Source organism: Mobula hypostoma, chromosome 26 (genome assembly GCF_963921235.1).
Source record: "Mobula hypostoma chromosome 26, sMobHyp1.1, whole genome shotgun sequence".
Classification (NCBI taxonomy): domain Eukaryota; kingdom Metazoa; phylum Chordata; class Chondrichthyes; order Myliobatiformes; family Myliobatidae; genus Mobula; species Mobula hypostoma.
The window spans coordinates 32,912,145-32,933,635 of NC_086122.1; the positions used below are offsets into that span (position 1 = coordinate 32,912,145).

The 21,491-nt window shown below is 40.6% G+C and overlaps 1 protein-coding gene across 1 annotated transcript in view; it reads right to left on the reverse strand.

Moving 5' to 3' along the window:
- LOC134338192 (mannosyl-oligosaccharide 1,2-alpha-mannosidase IA-like) overlaps positions 1-21,491 on the reverse strand; it is a 121,644-nt gene that overhangs the window by 17,446 nt on the left and 82,707 nt on the right. Inside the window, exons 9-11 of the mRNA XM_063033839.1 lie at positions 13,973-14,192; positions 7,841-8,013; positions 6,652-6,767 (exon numbers count right to left, since the gene is read on the reverse strand). Of these exons, the coding sequence (XP_062889909.1) occupies positions 6,652-6,767; positions 7,841-8,013; positions 13,973-14,192 (509 nt within the window). The remainder of the gene's footprint in view (positions 1-6,651; positions 6,768-7,840; positions 8,014-13,972; positions 14,193-21,491) is intronic.

The following is a 21,491-nucleotide window of genomic DNA, read 5'->3' on the forward strand; positions in this document are numbered from 1 at the left end:
CTTGGTAAGCTGCCTCGTGTATGGAACGTTGTCAAACGGCTTCTGAAAGTCCAAATATACAACATCCACTGCATCCCCTTTATCTATCCTATTGTAATCTCCTCAAAAAATACTAACTGGCTCATCAGGCTAGATTTTCCCTCTGGGAAACCATGCTGACTTTATCTTGTCTTGCCATATGTCACCAAGTACTCCATAATGTCATCCTTAACAATTGACTCCAATATCTTCCCAACCACTGAGGTCAGGTTAACAGGTCTATAATTTCCTTTCTGCTCCCTTCCTCCTTTCTTAAAGAGTGGAGTGACATTTGCAATTTTCCAGTCCTCTGGCACCATGCCCAGATCATTAATAATGCCTCCACAATCTCTTATCGCTACTTCTTTCAGAACCCTAGGGGTAGTTCATCTGGTCCAGGTGACTTGTGTACCTTTAGGTCTTTCAGCTTTTTGAGCACTCTCTCCCTTGTAATAGTAACTGTACTCACTTTTCTTCCCTCGTACCTTTCAACATCTGGCACACTGCTTGTGTCTTCCACAGTGAAACCTGATGCAAAATACTCATGTAACTCAGCCATCTCCTTGTCCCCCGTTATTATTCCTCTGGTTATTATTATTCCATTATTACAAATGTTTGTATATCCACAGAGTATTTATAAATCTATTTCTAATTTTCCCATAGAAACAGCACACCTGTATCAGTACTTAGTTAATGGTTCTTACTCCTACAATGGCTATGGTTTAGCCCAGTAACAGAGATAACCCATTATCATTATTCTGGATGGCTACTAAAAATATTCAATTCACATTTTATATGGCATTAGTTTCTGCATTTTTTATGCTTCAATTTTCTCTGAAAAAATCCTCTCCTGGAAGTGCTGGGTAAAAATAGGCAAGCCCATGCCAATCTCTTGGATGCTATGAACTCCATTAAATTTGTAAGATGGCATCTACACATGTACTTCTGATCCAAAGTGTATTAGACAGCACAGGATTTAAAGAGCATCTCACAATTGGAAACGCATTAAAGGAGTTAGTAAGGTGGTCAATGAGAAGAGAGACAGCACCCTCTTTCTAGACAAAAAAGGACAAGTGAGAGTTTGTAAAGATTTGTAGGCTTTTCCAAAATGCATGGTGCCACTAATTTCAAGAACACTTCCTAGCACATTGATCAAAAAGCATTTCATTCATACAATAGATAAATGGTGTATTATCATAGATGGAACATCTCAGCTCAATTAATCATAATGAATTCATTCTGTGACTCAGGCACCAAGGGGCTAAAAATGGACTGTGCAACTTTTCACATGAGCAGAGTAGATATACAACAGCCAAACCCCACAATAAATTTCAGAGCATACCACCAACATACCAAAGCAATAATTGTGATGTCTAGTTTACACTTAAGAACCTCTGTTGGTCTCAAGATTTGTCTCAAAATGCCAAATTGTACCATTCAGATGGAGCCACTGCCATTCTGTTGGGCCTCAGAAATCTTAGTAAACTGAGCAACAACAATTACCAGTTACTGGTGTGATACTCTGGTCTATCTAACCCTTTTAACTGGCCTATCCAGATTTTATAGCTTTTCCCCACCTATAACTGTTGTTAGTTTTGGGCAAGGTTGCCAATCAGCTACCATAGAGGGCATTATAGTCTTGAAAGACTATAATAGCTCAATTTTTGTGGTACTCAAAATTACCTGGCTGCAGCTGGTGGCTCCATGGAATGTTAAGAAGCCCATTTAAAAAAAAAATAAATGGAACTACCTACATTCATACTGTCTATCACTGATTCTTTACCAGCAATCCAAACAGACAGCTGGCAAAGAATCAAGGGCAGAAATTCAGCACCTCCTCTTTTTTGCCCCTCTGCAGCTAAAGGCAACTAATGCACCCATATTTCACTGAAAATGACCTAGGCTCAGATTAAATTGTATCATTAACCAGAGGATCTTATCAAAGCAGCAGGTTCCAGTTTCATCCAATCATCAAATTTTTAGAAAATCTGTACAACCATCTATTCCTACCAAAAAACTACAAACAAACCCACAATAATTTGAGAATCCCAAGATCCTTTTAAATAGTGCAATGCATGATGCTAAATGAAAGGGTCTGTCAACCTTCACCTAGCAGTTCAAAGCAAAGGATAATTAATTTTGTCTTTGCAAACCTTCTCAACTCATTTGAAGGATAACCAATCAACATCAATGTCCTTGTAGGAACCATGTATCTATTTTTTATCTGCATTGTATTTTGAGTTGCACGTTTATTACGGTAGCCAGTCACGTTGGTTGGGTGTGGTAGAAGTAAGGAGTTTAGTTATTGTTACATGCTCAAGGAGATCTGTTTTTTTTTGTGAGAATGATGTAATGGTCTTTTGGAGGTCACCTGATGTGATTTTCCCGCCGATGTGAGGTCACGTGATGACATGTGCCCCGTGACTATATAAGGGTCGACTCAGGTGACGCAGTAGGTTTTTGAGTTTGTAGATTTCCAGGTAGAACGTGTTGTGCCTCCGTTTCTGTTGTGCGTTTGTTTTTGTGACGCAATTTCATTTTTAAAACGGAGGGTGTGTTCTCTTACAAGGTATTGTATTTGGACTGGGAATTTGTGGCTGGAAGTGCCAATTTACTCAATTCCGACAGTTTTGAAGGGAGAGTGAAGAATTTATCGAAGTGAAGGATCGAGAGAAGTCGGCATCATTTGGCAGTTTAATAAAGAATCGACCTTATTGAGTCTTCGTTGGAGAAAACCTGCATCGAGATAACTCTTGCAAAAGCGCAATGAGTTCATGCAAAAAGGTGCTCTCTCTAAAAGGAATTTAAGGTCAGTTGATTTAAATTGTTTATTTTCGGCATTGGGAATCCTGTGGACAGAACCAGCAGTAAAGGTGCGTCTGTGAAGAAATCGTTCTCCAGAGAAGTCTCTCCTAATTGAATGTGTAAAACTGTTGGACTTTCGAAGTTATCGCTTTAAGAACTATATCTGACTGTATCGCTTTAAGGGCTGTTTTCGCATTTAACGCTTTAAGAACCAGAGCCGAGTGGCGAGTTGGTGAACAGCTGCGTACCTGTTAACCTCCGGTTAAAGTTTTCCTTTGTTTTTTTCCCTTATCGTTTATACGTGTTTAATAAATGTTTGGTTATTTTTATATAACCTGTCTCGATTAATATTCATTGTTGCCGGTTATGTAATATTATGTATTCATGCTTTGTCTTTGGATCAGTCTGGAGCTAGGGAGTGAGATAAGGGGTGATATCTTTTTTTTGTTGATTGCTTAAGTTTTCTAAACTACGTTGAAGAAAGCTTAAGTACGTTTAACATGCTAACACTGTTTATTTCATTATACTGTTAGTTTTATCGCTTCAAGATTGTTTGCTTTGCTACTTTCTTAATAAAAGATTCAACGTATTCTTCAACTTTGGAACCTTGCTATTGGATCAGGAAGCACATCATACAGGATTAAGCCCACCCTGTGCTTAGTCTCTAGGCGGTGTTGATTTGCACGAGTAGCCGCTACAGTCCTCTCTCAGGCCATCATCCCCTTATTGACTGACACCAGACACACCACACAGATGCACTAAAGCTCAGTAAAGGAGAGATTACAGGTGAACAGAGGAGTAAATAAGGATTCAAAGGCACTGTGATGAAATGCAATATCCACACTAACTCCTGGGAGTCTTTGGCCCATGACTGCTCAGAGTGCAGCAGGAGCATTCGGGATGGTACTGAGAACTCAAGGCCATGCATCAGAGCATGCAAACCTAACTGGTGAAAGGAGCAGACTGCCAACAAAATGATCCACCCATCTGAGCAGACTGCCAACAAAATGATCCACCCATCTGTCCAGTCAACTACTAACTGCTCCATCTGTGAAAAGATTCCCAGTTCCCACACTGGCCTTATTAACGCCTTCAGCCATGAAACCGAAGTGGAAATACAATTGCAAGAAAAAGTTTGTGAACCCTTTCCAATTACCTGGTTTTCTGCAGTAATTACTCATAAAATGTGGTCTGATTTTCTGATCTTCATCAGAGTCACAATAATAGGCAATAACAATCTGCCTAAACTAATAACACGCAAACAATTGTACTTCTTCTCGTCAATTTAAACAATCACAGTCTAGGTCCAAAAAAGTATGTGAATCTCTGGGGTAACGCCTTCTACAAAAGCTATTTGGTCAGGTGTTTCAGTCAATGAGATGAGATTGGAGGTGTGGGTTGTAGAGGTGTCCTGAGCTATATAAAAAAAAAGACACACAAAGTCAGGTTACTGACAGAACCTGCTCTTCAAGAAAGATCTGTTTATGTGCACCTTACTTTGATCAAAACAACTTGAGGACCTTAGAAAAAGAATTGTAGAGACTCATGAAGTCCGAAAAGGCTACAAGAGAATTTCTAAAGACCTGAGTGTTCATCAGTTCAGAGTAAGAGAAATTGTCTACAAATGGAGTACTGTCACAATTCTCCCTAGGAGTGGGTGTCCTACAAGGATCACACCAAGAGGTGAAGAAGGTGAAAAAGAACCCAAAGGTAACAGCAAAATACCTGCGGAAATATGTACAACTTGCTAAGGTCTCTGTTCACATGCCCATTATAAGAAAAACACTGAACAAATCTTCTCCTATCATTTTGGATCTCCCCCTCCCCCTCCAACTTTCAAATCCCTAACTCACTCTTCCTTCAGTTAGTCCTGACGAAGGGTCTCGGCCTGAAACGTCAACTGCACCTCTTCCTAGAGATGCTGCCTGACCTGCTGCGTTCACCAGCAACTTTTATGTGTGTTGCTTGAATTTCCAGCATCTGCAGAATTCCTGTTGTGAACAAGAATGGTGTTCATGGAAGAACACCAAAGAGGAAACCACTGCTCTCAAAAAAAAAGCATTGCTGCACATCTCAAGTTTGCAAAAGACCAACTGGATGTTCCACAACACTTCTGGGACAATGTTCTGTGGACAGATGAGACAGAAGTTGAACTTTCTGGCAGAAATGCATGCCACTATGTTTGGATGAAAAAGGGCACTGCACATCAACACCAAAACCTCATCCCAACAGTGAAGCATTGGGGAGGGAACATCACAGTTTGGGTCTGCTTTGCTGCCTCAGGGCCTGGACAGCATGCAATTGTTGAGGTAACAATGAATTAAAAATTGTATCAAAACATTTTACAGGAGAATGTCAGGGTAGCAGTCCATCACCTGAAGTTGGATGATGCAACAAGGCAATGATCTGAAACACAAGAGTAAATCAAGAACAGAACATTTTAAAAATAAAATTCATGTTTTGGAATGGCTAAGTCAGAGTCCAGACCTTAACCCAACTGAGATGCTGTGGCATAACCAGAAGAGGGTTGTTCCTGCAAGGTATTCGAAAAATACTGAAGAACTGAAATAGTTTTGTTTGGAGGAATGGTCTAAAATTCCTCCTCGCTGCTGTTTAAGTCTGATCAGCAGCTACAGGAAACAATTGGTGGAGGTTATTGCTGCTAAAGGAGGTTCCACCAGTTATTAAATACAAGGGTTGACATACCTTTTCCAGCCTGGATTGTGAATCAATGGGTTCAATAAACACATGAAATGTACAATCATTCATGTGTTATTAGTCGAGGCAGACTGTGTTTGTCTATTATTAGGACTTAGATGAAGATCAGACTGCATTTTATGAGTAATACAGAAAACTAGGTAATTACAAAAGATTCATTAACTTTTTCTTGTAGCTCTATGTCACCCTTGATCGTAAGAGTGCATGACTTAAAACCTATACAGAAATCCATGGGATGATAGCATCTGACAACATACTGTAGAAGGCCTTTTCTGACCTTACTCCTTGATTCCAGCAATTGAGAGGGGTGTAGAATCGTATCTGAAATTTGTCTCCATCTGATGTCTGCTACATGATAAACACAAGCTGTGACCCTAATCAATGTATCCACAACAAAACCAGTCATTACAAAATGGTGATACAAGATTGTATCATCACTTCTGTGCCAAGGTATATCCACTGCAGGTACCTTAAAAGCACTAGAGAAACAGCATCAACTTTACTTCTACGAGTACACTGGCAGGATAAGTGTCAATGTTCTCTCCCAGGACCGTAGCTCCTGTACTGAAGCCCTAATTACACTGAATCAGCTACAGACCAGAAAGCCAAAACAATCCATCAACAGAAATACCCAGGTGGACAAAGGGCATTCTCAAAACCTTGTTGACAAACGTATAACATCACATCACACTAACCTGTGGATATCTCTCTCATTTGCCTAACTAAAATTCTTCATGGCATTGAGTGACTTAAGAAATAAGTTGGATGCATAGAAACCCAGCATAAATGGTAGCAGGAGAGCCTGCCCTGTCAAGCACCTCCTGTGGCAAACATTGAGCATCTTATATTGGCCAATTCAGCCATCTTAGAGCCTAGAGAAATGAACAGAAGCAAATCAACCTTGACTTCAAGGGTTAGCTTCTACGTACTCCAAGCAAGATAATGACCTTCTGGGCATCACAAATCCTAGATAAAACCTGCAACGCTCCAATTTTTTTTATTTTTGCTATTCTTTGGATAAATGCTGAGCCATTGGAATTGTTACAATTTGAATAAGCTGCTCTAAGCAGCTTATCCAAATAAATCAGAAGAAATAATTTAAATACCTACTTCAATGTCTCTGCAAGAAAAAAGCTCTGCTGTACATCATCGTGGTGTGGCAGGGTACTATAGACATCCCTTATTCCAGAAAATCCAGCATCTACTCGGCAGTACTGCTCCAGAGCCTGTACAAATATAAAACAGAAAACAGAGGCTAAACTTAGCCTGTTAGGCATTAATTAGAAGAGTTTAAGCGTAATCATTCAACACACACAGGAGGAAATTCCACATACTGAAGGCAAATGCTGATTTACCAGAGTTTCCATCAGCATAAATGCAAGAATTTCTTTGTCAGAATTTGGCAGAAAATGGACAAAAATGTCAAAAAATGGCAAAAGTGCTGATTATTTAGTTGGCATCTTTCTACCTAGGTGATATATTGGATACACAGTTTTCAAATTTTGTGACTTCATGTAATTTTCATTTTATTGTGAAATTAAATAGCTTTCATTTTTTGACGTCTTATCACACATAGTTCATGTCACCAAGTTGCATTTTAAACTTGCATGAAAATAACACACTAACATCTGTAAAGAAATGAATGACACCAATGAATATGTGGTACCTGTAGCACAGCAACATTTGTTTTAGTTTATTGTCATGGACAGACATACTAAGGATATAAATGCCATGATAAAAGGTTTTTTAGCTGCAGCAGTGCAATACATCATAAGATGAGGATAAAAATAAGGTAACAAATTTAAATTAACACAAATTATACATAATGAACATACACATGTACAATAACAAAGTAAACATAGTGCAAAATTGAAAGAAAAACGTAGTCCAAGGTAGTTTTAAGGTTTTTCAGGTTGGTTCAAGAACCTGATGGCAGTGGGGATGAAACGGTTGTTGAGATGTAGGTTATCAGGCTCCTGAACCTCCTGCCTAATGGCAACATCAAAAAAAGGGCATGGTCCAGATGGTGGTGGTGATGCAGAGTGGGCGGGGAGTGAGGAGATGATGGTAAAGCTGTCAGTGGTCCGTATGCAAACTAAAGAACCCAAACATGTCTTATCAGAAAATTCCCTAGATTAGAAGGGAGTGAAAAGAAACCAGTTAAGAGACACTAGTTATGACTGGATAGTTAAGGAGTGAACCAGCCAAGCTCCTAATATGATTATGTTTCTAATGAACCAAAAACAAAAATATCACATAGAATGTGCTATATAAAAAAGTTAAAATAGTCTTTACATACCTGTACTGCCTCCCAGCCCCATTCTCTATACCTGGGGTCATGGGTAAATCTCCACATATGCATGTAGGTTTCAATCACTTCAGGGCGCAGGATGTAATACTTATCATTCATTCTTGTAGCAACGGCATCTGCACCTCCATCGAAACGAAATGCTTCAGGACCAAGTTTAGTTGCTAAAAACGGTAAGAAATTGTACATTCAAAGAACTAATAACATTCAAATAATATCTCTTAAACGAATGCATCACTTAATTGTAGAATTAGAATTCCCGATCCGCCTGGACTTCTTGCTCCAGTCTCATCCTCTCTGGACACATTCATTCTTAACTAACGACATGACACTGCTATCTCAGTTTTTCACTGAACTTACTCAAAAAGACCTTCTACTGAACCTGTAATACTTGATGCACTAAGAACCAATCCCACCTTTGTCAAAAATTTGTTGACAAGGTTTGTGAAGTCATTGTATGGCAAAATGACTCCTACCATCTGAGGCGATAAACTCCAGCTCCCTGACCCTCTTCGTACTACTTCCAGATCACAGCCCCACTCCTGAACATTGGGTCATTGTCTCCAGGACAGTACTAACCTCTTTCCTCCAACAGTCTCCACTGTCATTGTCCTTTAATACTCACAGTCACTTTTACATCCTTCCCAAAACCCTCAAACAGGGCATGTTGTTTCAAGCTATTTCTGCCTTATCAGGAATATGAGAACATGATTTCAACTGCAGCACAGCGCTACAGCTGGAAGAGCTGCTGTTTCCCAGTTCCAATGATCCAGGTTCACAGTGCTATAGAGAACTTCGAAGCTGCATTCTCTACCTGTGATTGCAATAGTTTCCCCCTAGGTGATATACATTTCCCTCACATCCCAAATGTATTCAAGTTGATAGATTAACTGGTCCCTGTGAAGCGACCTTTATTGTGTAGGGGTGTAGGTGGTAGAAACTGGGGGGGATCTGATGGGGATGTGGAGAAGTAAAATTATCAGTACAGCATTAGTGTAAATGGGTGCACGATTATTAGCATGGACTGGATGGGCTGAAGGGACAGCTTTAGTACTACATGACCCTTGATTTGAAGAGAAATTGAATGTTTACATTCAATTGAATTTCTGTTCCATTCATTATAAGAACATTGAAAACAGGAACAGGAATTGGCTCCACAAGCCAGCCTATAAGATCATGGTTGATTTAATCTTGGCCACTTTCCACCTCTCTGTCTACATCCCACAACTTTCTCAGGTACTGAATTTCAAAGGTTCAGAATTCTCAGTGAGAAATAAAAAAGCAATTCTCCTCATCTCAATTCTGGTGACTATTTATTCCAACATCTATTCTACACATACCCATGAGTCTCTACTTTCTGCGAAGGCTGAGAGAAGTCCATCTCCCAACCCCCATCCTCACCACACTCTACAGAGGATGCATCGAGAGCATTCTGAGCAGCTGCATCACTGCCTGGTTTGGGAATTACACCGCCTCGGATCGCGATACCCTGCAGCAGATAGTGAGGTCAGCTGAGAAAATCATCGGAGTGTCTCTTCCCACTATTACAGACATTTACACCACACGCTGCACCCGCAATGCTAACAGTATTGTGAAGGACCCCATGCACCTCTCAGACAAACTCTCCTCCCGCCTGCCATCTGGCAAAAGGTACCGAAGCATTCAGGGTCTCACGACCAGATTGTGTAACAGTTTCTTCCCCCACGCCATCAGAGTCTAGACTGACATCTACATCATCTATTATATTGTAATTTGTTCTCGACTGTGCCTATTGTCTTGTTTATTAATTATTGTACTGCCCTGCACTGTTTTGTGCACTTCATGTAGTCCTGTGCAAGTCTGTAGTCTAGTGCAGTTTTTTATGTTGTTTTACGTAGTCTAGTGTAGCCTTCTGCTGTCTCACATAGTCTAGTGTAGTTTTATGTTGTTTCATGTAGCACCATGGTCCTGGAGAAACGTTGTTTCATTTTTACTGTACCAGCAGCTTATGGTCGAAACGACAATAAACTTAACTTGACTTGAGAGAAAACATCCTCTCAGCATTTGGCCTGTCAATACCCCCTGAAATATAATGTTTCAATAAGCTTATCCACTGATTCCAACTCTCACTTGTCAATCCACTTGCCTCAGGAATCAATCTAATGAACCTTCTCTGAAATGCCTCTAATGAAGCACATCCTTCCTTAGATATGAAGACAAAAACTGTATGCAGTACCTCAATTTCAGTCTCAGTGCCTTGTAAAAGTTGCATCAAAACTATTTTTATAACCTCTAACTCTTGCTACAAAGGCCATCATTGTATCAGCTTAATTACTTGCTGCACCTAAGTGTTAATATTTTGTGTTTCATTTACTAGAACATTTAATACCACAACATTTGGCCAGCCTGCTCAGTTTAAATAATAGCTTGCTTTTCATTCTTCCCTTCCCATACTTTCTCATATTACTGCCATCTGTTAATTTCTTCATTTACTTAACCAATCTACCTTTTTCCACACTCTGCATTCCCTCATAGATTGCTAACAGTCTATCTCATTAGTAAACATGGCCACAGAATGTCAGACCCTTCATTCAGTTTAAAAATAGTTGAGGCTCCAGCAATGACCTACATCATTCCACTAGCTATTGATTGCCGTCTATTGGTCCCACTTAATCTAGTCAGAACATTAGGTTCGCAAAGAAAACTAGTAAGTTTGTCAAACATAATTTCCTCCAAATAAAACTATGTTGACTGCCTGATAATGTGATGATTTTATGAATGCCTTGCTATTATTTCCTCGATACAGGGTTCTAGGATTTTCCCCAATGATTGATAGAAGCTCAGTGGAATATTGTGCCTGCTTTCTGTCTAAGTCCTCTCAGAAATAATGGCACGAGCTTTGTAACTTTGCAGTCATAAGACCATAAGACACAGGAACAGAAGTACACCATTTGGCCCATTGAGTCTGCTCCACCATTCCATCATGGCTGATTTATTTTCCCTCTCAACCCCATTCTCATGCTTTCTCCCTGTAACTTTCGATACCTTTCTAATCAAAACCTCCACCTTAAATATATTCAATGACATGGCCTCCACAGCCATCCATGGCAATGAATTCCACAGATTCACCACCCTCAGGATAAAGAAGTTCCTCCTCATCATCTCTGCTTTAAATGGTCATCCCTCTATTTTGAGGCCATGCCCTCTAGTCCTAGACTTCCCCCATTATAAGAAGCATCCTCTTCATATCCTCTCTATCTAAGCCTTTCAATATTCCATAGGTTTCAATGAAATCCCTAGTCTTTCTTCTAAACTCCAGCAAGTACAGATCCAGAGACATCAAATGCTTCTCATACGTTAACTGTTTCATTCCCCGAATCATTCTCGTGAACCCCCTCTGGACCCTCTCCAGCACATCCTTTCTTAGATAAGAGGCCCAAAACTGTTCACAATACTCCAAGTGCAGTCTGACTTGTGTCTTATAAAGCCTCAGCATTATATCCTTGCTTTTATATTCTAGTCGTCTCAAAATGAATGCTAATGTTACATTTGCCTACCTTACCACCAACTCAACCCAAGAACATAAGAAATAGGAGCAGGAGCAGGCTCTCTGGCCCGTTGAACATGCTCCACCATTCAATAAAATCATGGCTGATCTGGCCATGGACTTATCTCCAACCTACCTGCCTTTTCCTCATAATCCCTAATTCCCCTACTATGCAAAAATCTATCCAACCTTGTCTTAAATATATTTACTGAGGTAGCCTCCACTGCTTTATTGGGCAGAGAATTCTAGATTCAGCATCCTCAGGGAAACGCCTCCTCATCTCCGTCCTAAATCTACTCCCCAAATCTTGAGGCTATGTCTCCTAGTTGTAGTCTCACCTACCAGTGGAAACAACTTTCCTGCCTCTATCTTATCTATCTCTTTAATAATTTTATATGGTTCTACATGAACTGCTCTCATTCTTCTGAATTCCAGTGAGTACAGTCCCAGGTGACTTAATCTCTCCTCATAGTCTAACCTCCTCATCTCTGGAATCAACCTGGTGAACCTCCTCTGCACCACCTCCAAAACCAGTATATCCTTCCTCAAGTAAGGAGATCAGAACTGCACGCAGTACTCCAGGTGTGCCCCACCAGTAGCCTGTACAGTTGCAGCATAACTTCCCCACTCTTAAATTCAATCCCTCTAGCAAAGAAGGCCAACATCCCATTAGCCTTCTTGATAGCCTGCTATACCTGCAAACCAACCTTTTGTAATTCATGCACAAGCACTCCCAATTCTCTCTGCACAGCAGTATGCTGCAATTTTTTACCATTTAAATAATGATCTACTCTTCCATTTTTCCTTCCAAAATGGATGATCTTGCATTTACCAACATTGTATTCCATCTGCCAGATCCTTGCCCACTCACTTAACATCTATATTTCTCTGCAGACTCTCTGTATCTTCAGCACAATTTGCTTTTCTGCTCAATTTAGTATCATCAGCAAACTTAGATACACTACACTCAGCCCCCTCTTCCAGATCTTTAACTGATCCACTATGATTATTTAGGAAGTCTGCCATTTCTCCACTTCCCATTATTTTATTCAGATACTGCATGGTAACAAGCACTTCTGGTCCAACGAGTTTGCGCTGCCCAATTAACACCTACATGACTAATTAACCTACTGACTTTGGAATGCGGGAGGAAACTGGAGTACCTGAAGAAAACCTACCGTGTCATTAGAAGAACGTAGAAAATTCTTACACAAAGCAGTGGAATTGAATTCTGGTCATTGGTGCTGTAAAAGTGTTACGCTGATTGCTGTGCTACCATGCCACCCAGTCTTATCCTTTCAGAATCAAGCATTATTTCAGGTATTCTCTTCTTGGCAATGTATACCTCATCTTAAAATCTGAAACCATCATTAATGTTTAATCTGTTTGTCCAGTTCAGTTTTGCCAGCTCTATCCTCATACCATTATTATTTGTCTTTATTTAAATTTTAAAGGCTAGATTCAGACTTGGGCTTGAAATTCTATCATGTTCTGATCTTCTTTTCTTAAAGGATCCTTTATTATGATATCATTAATTATCCACTCTCATTAAACAATACATAATCTAACTAGCCCACTACTTGCTTGGTTCCTGAACAATCTATTCTAAGAAAACATATGAAAAAACATCTCTAATGCTCTATGAACTCATCCCCAACGTTCCCTTTGCCAATTTGGTTTTTCCATTCTACCTAATGATTAAAATCATTCATAAACATTTCAGTAAAAACACTGTTTCCCAGCCAATATTTTGCCACTGTGTTATCAGTGTTAGTAGCCGGCAGGCCTCACACCCCAGTGAGACTGGGACACGCCTGTCCTAGCATGTAAAGTCAGCTCCAGTGGACTGGGTGGATAAGATCTACAGTGAGATTCAATAACTAGGAAGGTGGTTCTGCAATGGTCCGTGGAGAGGAAAGAGCAGGACAAGGTACAGCAGACATCATGGTCATTCACTGCAACCAAGCATGACTCTAGTTTGTTACATTTGTTCGTACCACTGGACCCGGACTTCTGAGGTCGAGAGAGTGGAACTACCACAGTGCATTGGCTTTCCCTCTTTAAAAACTCTCCCCACAGGTCTCCTGTCATCATCAGATACGATGGACAACCACTACTAATCACTGTTAGTGGCTCAATGTATTACTCCTACCAGTGATTTCTACCTTTCATTTAAAAAAAATCTACACCCAAATCTATTCGACACCTTGAGCTTAAGCCAGTATCATTCCTCACCATTGACAGTTATCTCATCCTTTATTAACAAATTAACCCCATCTCTTCTTGCTTTTCGCTTCCCTTTCCAAAGTGCCAAGTATCCCTCTATATTCAGTTCCTAACCTTGATCATTTTGAAATCATAGATTACAGGTCAGATTACAGTTATTAGGTTGTATGACACAAAATGATCCACTACTGCATTATATTGGCTATGTGTTATATAACGAATGTAATCATGACAAGCACACAGGTATTTTCTATAACATAAAGACTGATTTACAAGGTTGATTCACTATCTGACTGGCATTATATGTTGTTAAATATTAATATCTTTGCAATCGCATTCAGTGGTATGATTTTGAAGAATAAATATCTCACCTGATCGTTTATACGATTCATGGCAGGTGAAGGTGATTTCTGCTGCCAATTCCATGTAGTGCTTAGACTTATCTGCTGGTGCATCATCTGCTCCCATGGCTAGCATCCCTCCTGAGAAACATGCCAAATGCCCCATTTTATGATCCAGTATTCCACCTCTCCACTCTGCAATATAAGTCAAACCACTGGCAGATCTCCTCACTAGATTTGTCTCTATAGCCTGCAGAAGCACAAAGAGAACAGCCAATAGTTATTGCAGAACAATATAATATTTAAATTAAGAAATCTGGCATTAAATCAGCAGTTCACAACCTGGGGTTCATGGACCCCTCAGTTAATGGTAGAGGTCCATGGTACAAAAAAGGTTGGGAGCCCCTGTATTAAATAATTGCAATCATCCTCAGTTAAGCTTTTGAGTTTAAATTATAAATGTTATGCAGCGGCTACTGTTTGGAGCAAATGAAAGTTGCAGCATAAAGTAACGTAACATTCAATATCATTGTTGGAAGGAAAGAACTATAATACCAAACAATAACATTTACAGTAAATTCTCAAAGTACTTGAAATTGTACTTCTCACAAATATTTGAAAAGCTACTTGGTAAAAACTTGTATTAGTGTCATAAAATGCACAGAAAACAGGACTTTAATTTCACTAGGTATGCAATAACTATCAAAACCAATTTGCACTAATCCCTTTTTGTTCTTCTTACATTGTCATTTATCAATCACCTACAGACCAGGACAATTTACAGTGGCCCAGCAACCTGCAAACCTGCAAGTCTTTAGCACGTGGGAGAAAACTGGAGCATCTGGAGGAAACCATGAAGTCAAGGGAAGAATGGTAAAGCTCATGCAGACAAAACCAGGATCAAGCCTGGCCTGTTGGAACTATGAGGGAGCAGTTCTATTATCTGTGCTACAATCCATCCACAGGTAAATTTTAAAAATCAGTAACTATGTTACAATTGCAAATGCATCTTGGTACAAAGCACTGTAGAAAACTATCCAAAGGCCAAGTAAAAAGGCCAAACAAAAGAAATAGTAAGCTCCATAGCCTTTCAAGCTTGTTCAATCATTTAATCATATCTGAAAATGCTGGAAATATTTAGGAGGAGAAGCAGCATTACGGAGAGAGAAAAATAATTAATATTTCAGATTGATGATAGTTTAAGTTGGTAAATAAACATTTTAAATGTTTTTTAAATATTTCTATTGTTTTTTTTTAAATAAAGAGAGCATAGTATAAAGGAGATTTATGCAGTGCAAACCTTTTAAATGTTAAACAAACAGCAGGATAGGATATCTAAGATAGGATGGATACTAAGGGAGAATGAATGTCACACAAGAGGCTCAGAAACGGTGACGAGGCATATTACTTACAGGCAATCCGTACAGAGAAAATATAAATAGGAGGAGATGACTGAGGGACACAGAGGGTGGACACACAATGTTGGAAATGCAGGATACAAAAAAAACCAAAGTAATAGACTCAGAAAAGTACAGCACAGAAGCAAGCCCCTTAGCCTATCTAGTCCATACCAAACCATTTAAACCGCCTACTCCCATTGACCTGTACCAGGGCCAAAGCCCTCCATATGCCTACCATCCATGTACCTATCCAAACTTCTCTTAAACTTAGCCATCGAGCTCGCATACATCACTTGCACTGGCAGCTTGATCCAGACTCTCATGACCCTCTGAGTGAAGATCCCCCTCATGTTCCCCCTTAAACCTTTCACCTTTCACTCCTAACCCATGACCGAGTTGTAGTCTTATCCAACCTCAGTGGAAAAAGCCTGCTTGCATATACCCTATCTATACCCCTCGACTTTGAATTTCTCTATCAAATTTCCCCTCAATCCTTCAGGTTCCAAGAAATAAAATTCTTACCTATTCATTCTTTCCTTACAACTCTGGTTCCTCAGTCCCAGCAACATCCTTGTAAATTGCTTTTGTAATCTTTCAACCTTATTTAGATCTTTTCTGTAGGTAGGTGGGTGACCAAAACTGCACACAGTACTCCAAATTCGGCTTCAACAACATCTTATACAATTTCAAACATAACGTCCATGTCCTGTACTCAATACTTTGACTTATGAAGGCCAATGTGCCAAAGGTTTTCTTCACAACCCTGTCTACCTGTGATGCCACTTTCAATGAATTATGGACCAGTATTCCCAGACCCCTTTGTTCTAGAGCACTCCTTAGTGCTCTGCTATTCACTCTGTATGACCTACCTTGGTTGGTCCCATCCAGGTGCAACCCTTCACACTTGTCTGCATTCACTTCCATCTGCCATTTTGTCCCCGACTGGTCCAAACCCCACTGCATGCACTGATCGTCTTCCTCACTGTCTGCTACACCCACCACTTGGTGTCATCTGCAAGTTTGCTCATCCAGTTAACCACATCATCATCCAGATCATTGATATAGATGACAAACAACAGACCCAGCACCAATTCCTGCTACACTCCATTTGTCCCAGGCCATCAGTCAGAGAGTCAATCATCTACTACCATCTACTGCCACACTCTGGCTTCTCCCACAAAATCAATGTCTAATCCAATTACTACCTCTTCGTGAATGCCGAGCGACTGAACCTTCTTGACCAACCTCCCATGCGGGACCTTCTCAAATGCCTTGCTAAAGTCCATGTAGACAACATCCACTGCCTTGCCTTCATCAGCTTTCTTGGTAACTTCTGAAATCAGAAATAAAAGTAAATGCTGGAAATAGCCAGCAGGACAGCAGCACCTGCTGTGTGAAAAAAAACTTATGTTACACGTTAACAACAGGAATTCTGCAGATGCTGGAAATTCAAGCAACACACATCAAAGTTGCTGGTGAACGCAGCAGGCCAAGCAGCATCTGTAGGAAGAGGTGCAGTCGACGTTTCAGGCCGAGACCCTTCGTCAGGACTAACTGAAGGAAGAGTGAGTAAGGGATTTGAAAGTTGGAGAGGGAGGGGGAGATCCAAAATGATAGGAGAAGACAGGAGGGGGAGGGATAGAGCCAAGAGCTGGTTAGGTGATAGGCAAAAGGGGATACGAGAGGATCATGGGACAGGAGGTCCGGGAAGAAAGACGGGGGGGGGGGACCCAGAGGATGGGCAAGAGGTATATTCAGAGGGACAGAGGGAGAAAAAGGAGAGTGAGAGAAAGAATGTGTGCATAAAAATGAGTAACAGATGGGGTACGAGGGGGAGGTGGGGCCTTAGCGGAAGTTCGAGAAGTCGATGTTCATGCCATCAGGTTGGAGGCTACCCAGATGGAATACAAGGTGTTGTTCCTCCAACCTGAGTGTGGCTTCATCTTTACAGTAGAGGAGGCCGTGGATAGACATGTCAGAATGGGAATGGGATGTGGAATTAAAATGTGTGGCCACTGGGAGATCCTGCTTTCTCTGGCGGACAGAGCGTAGATGTTCAGCAAAGCAGTCTCCCAGTCTGCGTCGGGTCTCACCAATATATAAGAGGCACGTTGATGACCTTTCATCACAACTGACTAGTTTTCATTTGAATGGACAGATTCACTGTCTGAAATTGCTGAATTCAAATTTTAGTTGTGAGGCTGTAATATATCCAAATGAAAGACAAAATGCTGTTCCTTAAGCTTACATTAGACTTCACCAGAACAATTCAAGAGGCTAGAGAGAGAAATGTCAGAGTGAAAGTGGGATGGAGTATTATTAAGATATGGGAGCTCAGGATCAACCCTGCAAGTTTAATTTAAGTGCTCTGCCTAACGTTCCCCTCTAATTAATTACCATCACTTTGTCACTCTTCTAATCAGTAGCCTAGCTCTTTCTTCATCACCATTAATAATAATTTAACTATCATTTATTAACATTTAGCATAAAAAGCAAAAGACTGGTACAAAGACTTATACCCACCGTACCCAGCCTTCAAGTCAATAAAGCTCTGGTTGATAATTAACCTTTGCTGTCTCTCACAATTTTTAATTGTTATTTTCACTTGAATTCCATAGGCTTTTACTTAGCCAAAAAAATTTTATTTTACCAATCAACCTGTCTAATACCTTGCTAAAATTCATGCAGACTGCATCATGACTTCACTGACTCTCCTTGAGAATTGATTAAAAATTGAATCAACTAAAGCTTTGGTTAACAAATCCACACTGACCATCCTTGATTAACCCGTGTCTCACTTAATTCTAATTTACTCTTTCTCAAGAGTTTGTCTTTCATCAACATTGGGTCTGCAACTATACAAAATGTTCTTTTCAGCTTTTTAAAAACATTCCACACGAGCCACCTTCCAATTCTCCAGCAACACAAATGTAACCAAGCAGAACTTGAAAATGAGATGGCCTATGTTATTTCCAAACTTTTTTTAAAAAAAAGAGCTCAAGATACAATTTTATCATAGATATTGTTAAAGATGCATAATACGCACTTTTACTCACTTTCTCCCCCACCCCCACAGTATGGCATAATTTTTATGTATAATTTATGTTCTGTTGTCTGTACCTACATACCTGTAATGCTACTGTAAACATTTTTATTGCATAACTTGGATGTAAATGTAAGAGGAAAATTTTTGACAGCACAGAAGTTAGTGGTGTTGTGGATAGCAAAGGAAGATATCTAGGATTGCAACAGAATATAGTTCAAGCTCAATTTCATTGTCCATTCATCCTTATACATGTAAACAACCAAATTAAACAACATTCCTCTAGACCGAGATGCGTAACACTGTACACATAACTGTCACACAACACAAAGTAATTTTGAATTAACAAATAATGAACAATATTCCAGAAGACTGACATTTAGCACAAGATGCATTTACAACACAAGTTAAAAAGTACACAGTACAACGATACTGGCATTTCATACATGACGAGACCTCGATGGTGGCAGGGAGTTCACAGTAGTCTTACATCCTGGGGGAAGAAGCTGTTTCCCATCCAAATATTCCTTGTCCTAATGCTATGGGTACCTCCTGTCTGACGTTTGGGGGTCAAAGACATTGTGGGATGGATGGGAGGGATCCTTTACAATGTTCCTGATAAATTTCTCAGTCAGGTGGAAGAGAGATCCTAGTGATTCTCTTGACAGTCCTCCCAGCATCAATGAAAATGAACAAACAGTTAACGTCTCAGGTTGAGACTCTTCTTTAGGACTCCTTTTGCAATCCTTAGTGGGGTCTTGCAGTCAGATACCTTGCAATTCCTGTATCCAGAGTGATGCAGTTGGTCAGGACACTCTCAATGGTGCCCCTTTAAAAAATTGTTTAGAATGAGAGATTTGGGGTGGGGGGGGCGGTGTAGAAGCTTCGCTCACCTCAATCTCCTCAGGAAATTAAAAAGCTGCTGTGCTTTCTTGTCTAAAGAGGTGGCGTTGATGGACCAGGTAAGATTATCCATTATGTACACTCCCAGAAATTTGACGCTCCTAATTCTCTCCACAGAGGAGGTATTTGTGTGCAATGAATAGTAGTCAGCCTGCACCTTCCTAAAGTCCACAATCATCTCTTTTTTCTAGTCTACACTGAGACTCTGGTTGTTGTGCTCGCACCATTCTACCTCCTCTCTACACCATCTGATGAGGTCAACCACTGTTAACAAATTCACTGATGACTTGGTTTGAGCTGGATTTAGCAGTAGTCATGCATCAATAACATGAACAGTAATGGACTGAACACACTGCCCTGGAGGACTTCTGTGCTCAGCACGATGGAGCCAGAGATGTTGCTACCAACACAGACTGGCTGTGGCATCTGCCAAGAAGTCCAAGACCCAGTTACAGAAAGAGGTGTTGTGACCCAACAAGGTCAGTTTACCCACCAGCTTCTGAAGGATTGCTGTGTTACACACTGATAAATAGCATCCAGGCAAATGAGGTACCATTTTTCAGGTGGGACTGGACAAAATGGAAGGCAAAGGCCATGGCATCATCAGTGGACCGATTTGAGTGATAAGTAAATTGTAGCAGGAAGATGGGATTTAATGCAGTCCTAACCAGCTGCTCAAAGCATTTCATTACTGTTGAGGTCAGTGCCCTGGAAAGGAGCCATTAGAGCCATTAAGGCAGGTTACTGTGATCCTCCTGTGCACTGTGATGATGGTGGCTGCCTTGATGCCTGCAGGGACAATGAACTTTCCAGAGATATGTTGAAGATGTCTGTTAGAACCTCTGTTAACTGGTCTGCAGAATCTCTCAGCACCCAACCGGGTATGTTATCAAACCTGCAGCTTTACATGGGTTGACCCTGGTTAGGGTCTTACTTGCATCAGCTGTGGCCAGACTGCTTGCTCTTTGGGGGAGGGGGATGAGGAGAGGGACCTTCCTCATTGCCACATCATTCCATTCACAAAAATCATTCAGCCCATCAGGAAGAAATGTGCAGGGTGGACATTATGGTCTAAATGCCCTGCCACATGCATCTCATGTCTCTGGTGTCACTGTAAAGTCCAATAATTCCATTTTGCCTTCCTAATGATGCAGGAAAGTGCTGCTCTTGTGGACCCAAGAACCACCCTGTTCCCCAAACTGAAGGCAGCATCCCGATTTCTCAGAGGTGCGCAGACCTCAACTGTCAACCATGGCTTCTGATTTGCCCTCACAGAGATGTGTTTAATAATGGTGACATCCTCAATGTACTTCCCCATATAGCTACAGATTGTCCCACATATTCATCGATATTAATGTCATGGTCATAGGTAGTCACCTCCCTGAACACGTTCCAGTCGAGTTTTCAAAACTGTCCTGTTGAGGTTGCAACAATTAGTGTAATAAGTGGTCAGAGTATCCAAGGTGAGGTTGGGGGAAGCAGCCTTGTAAACATGGATGTTGGTATAAATGAGGTGTAATGTGTTTTCTCCACTGATCGTAAAGTCAACATGCTAATAGAATTTAGACAGAACTGTTTTAAAGCAGGCAGGGTTAAAGTCTCTAGCAACAGTAAAGGCAACGTAGAGCTCAAGTAGCACTTCCCCAATATTGGCACAGTGGGGGGGGGGGCGGGTTGGATGTAAACAGCCACAATCACAATGGCAGTGAACTCCCTTGGTAAATATACATATCAGATAGAAAAATGGCAGGTGGCATTTAATCCTAACAAGTGTGAGGTGAAGTCATATGAGGGCAAGACATGGTAATGTTCAGAAATAGAGAGACCTAGGGAAACAAGCCCACAGTTCCCTGAAAATAGCAATGCAGACAGAGTGTTGAAGGTGGTATGTGGCATGCTGACTGTCATAGGTTGGAGCACAGAAATAAGGGTGATGTTATAGAACAGTACAGTACAATATGGGCCCTTTGGCCCATGGTGTCACCAGACACTTACCACTCCGTATAAACAAAAACCTACTTCCGATATCTCCACTCATCTTAAAAGGATATCCTCTGGTATTACCCATTGCCATCCTGGGAAAAAATTGCTGGTGTCTACTCTATTTATGGCTCTTATAATCTTACACACCTGTATCTAGTCACCACTCATCCTCATTCACTCCAAAAAGAAAAATAATGTGGTAACTTTACAAACACTGGTT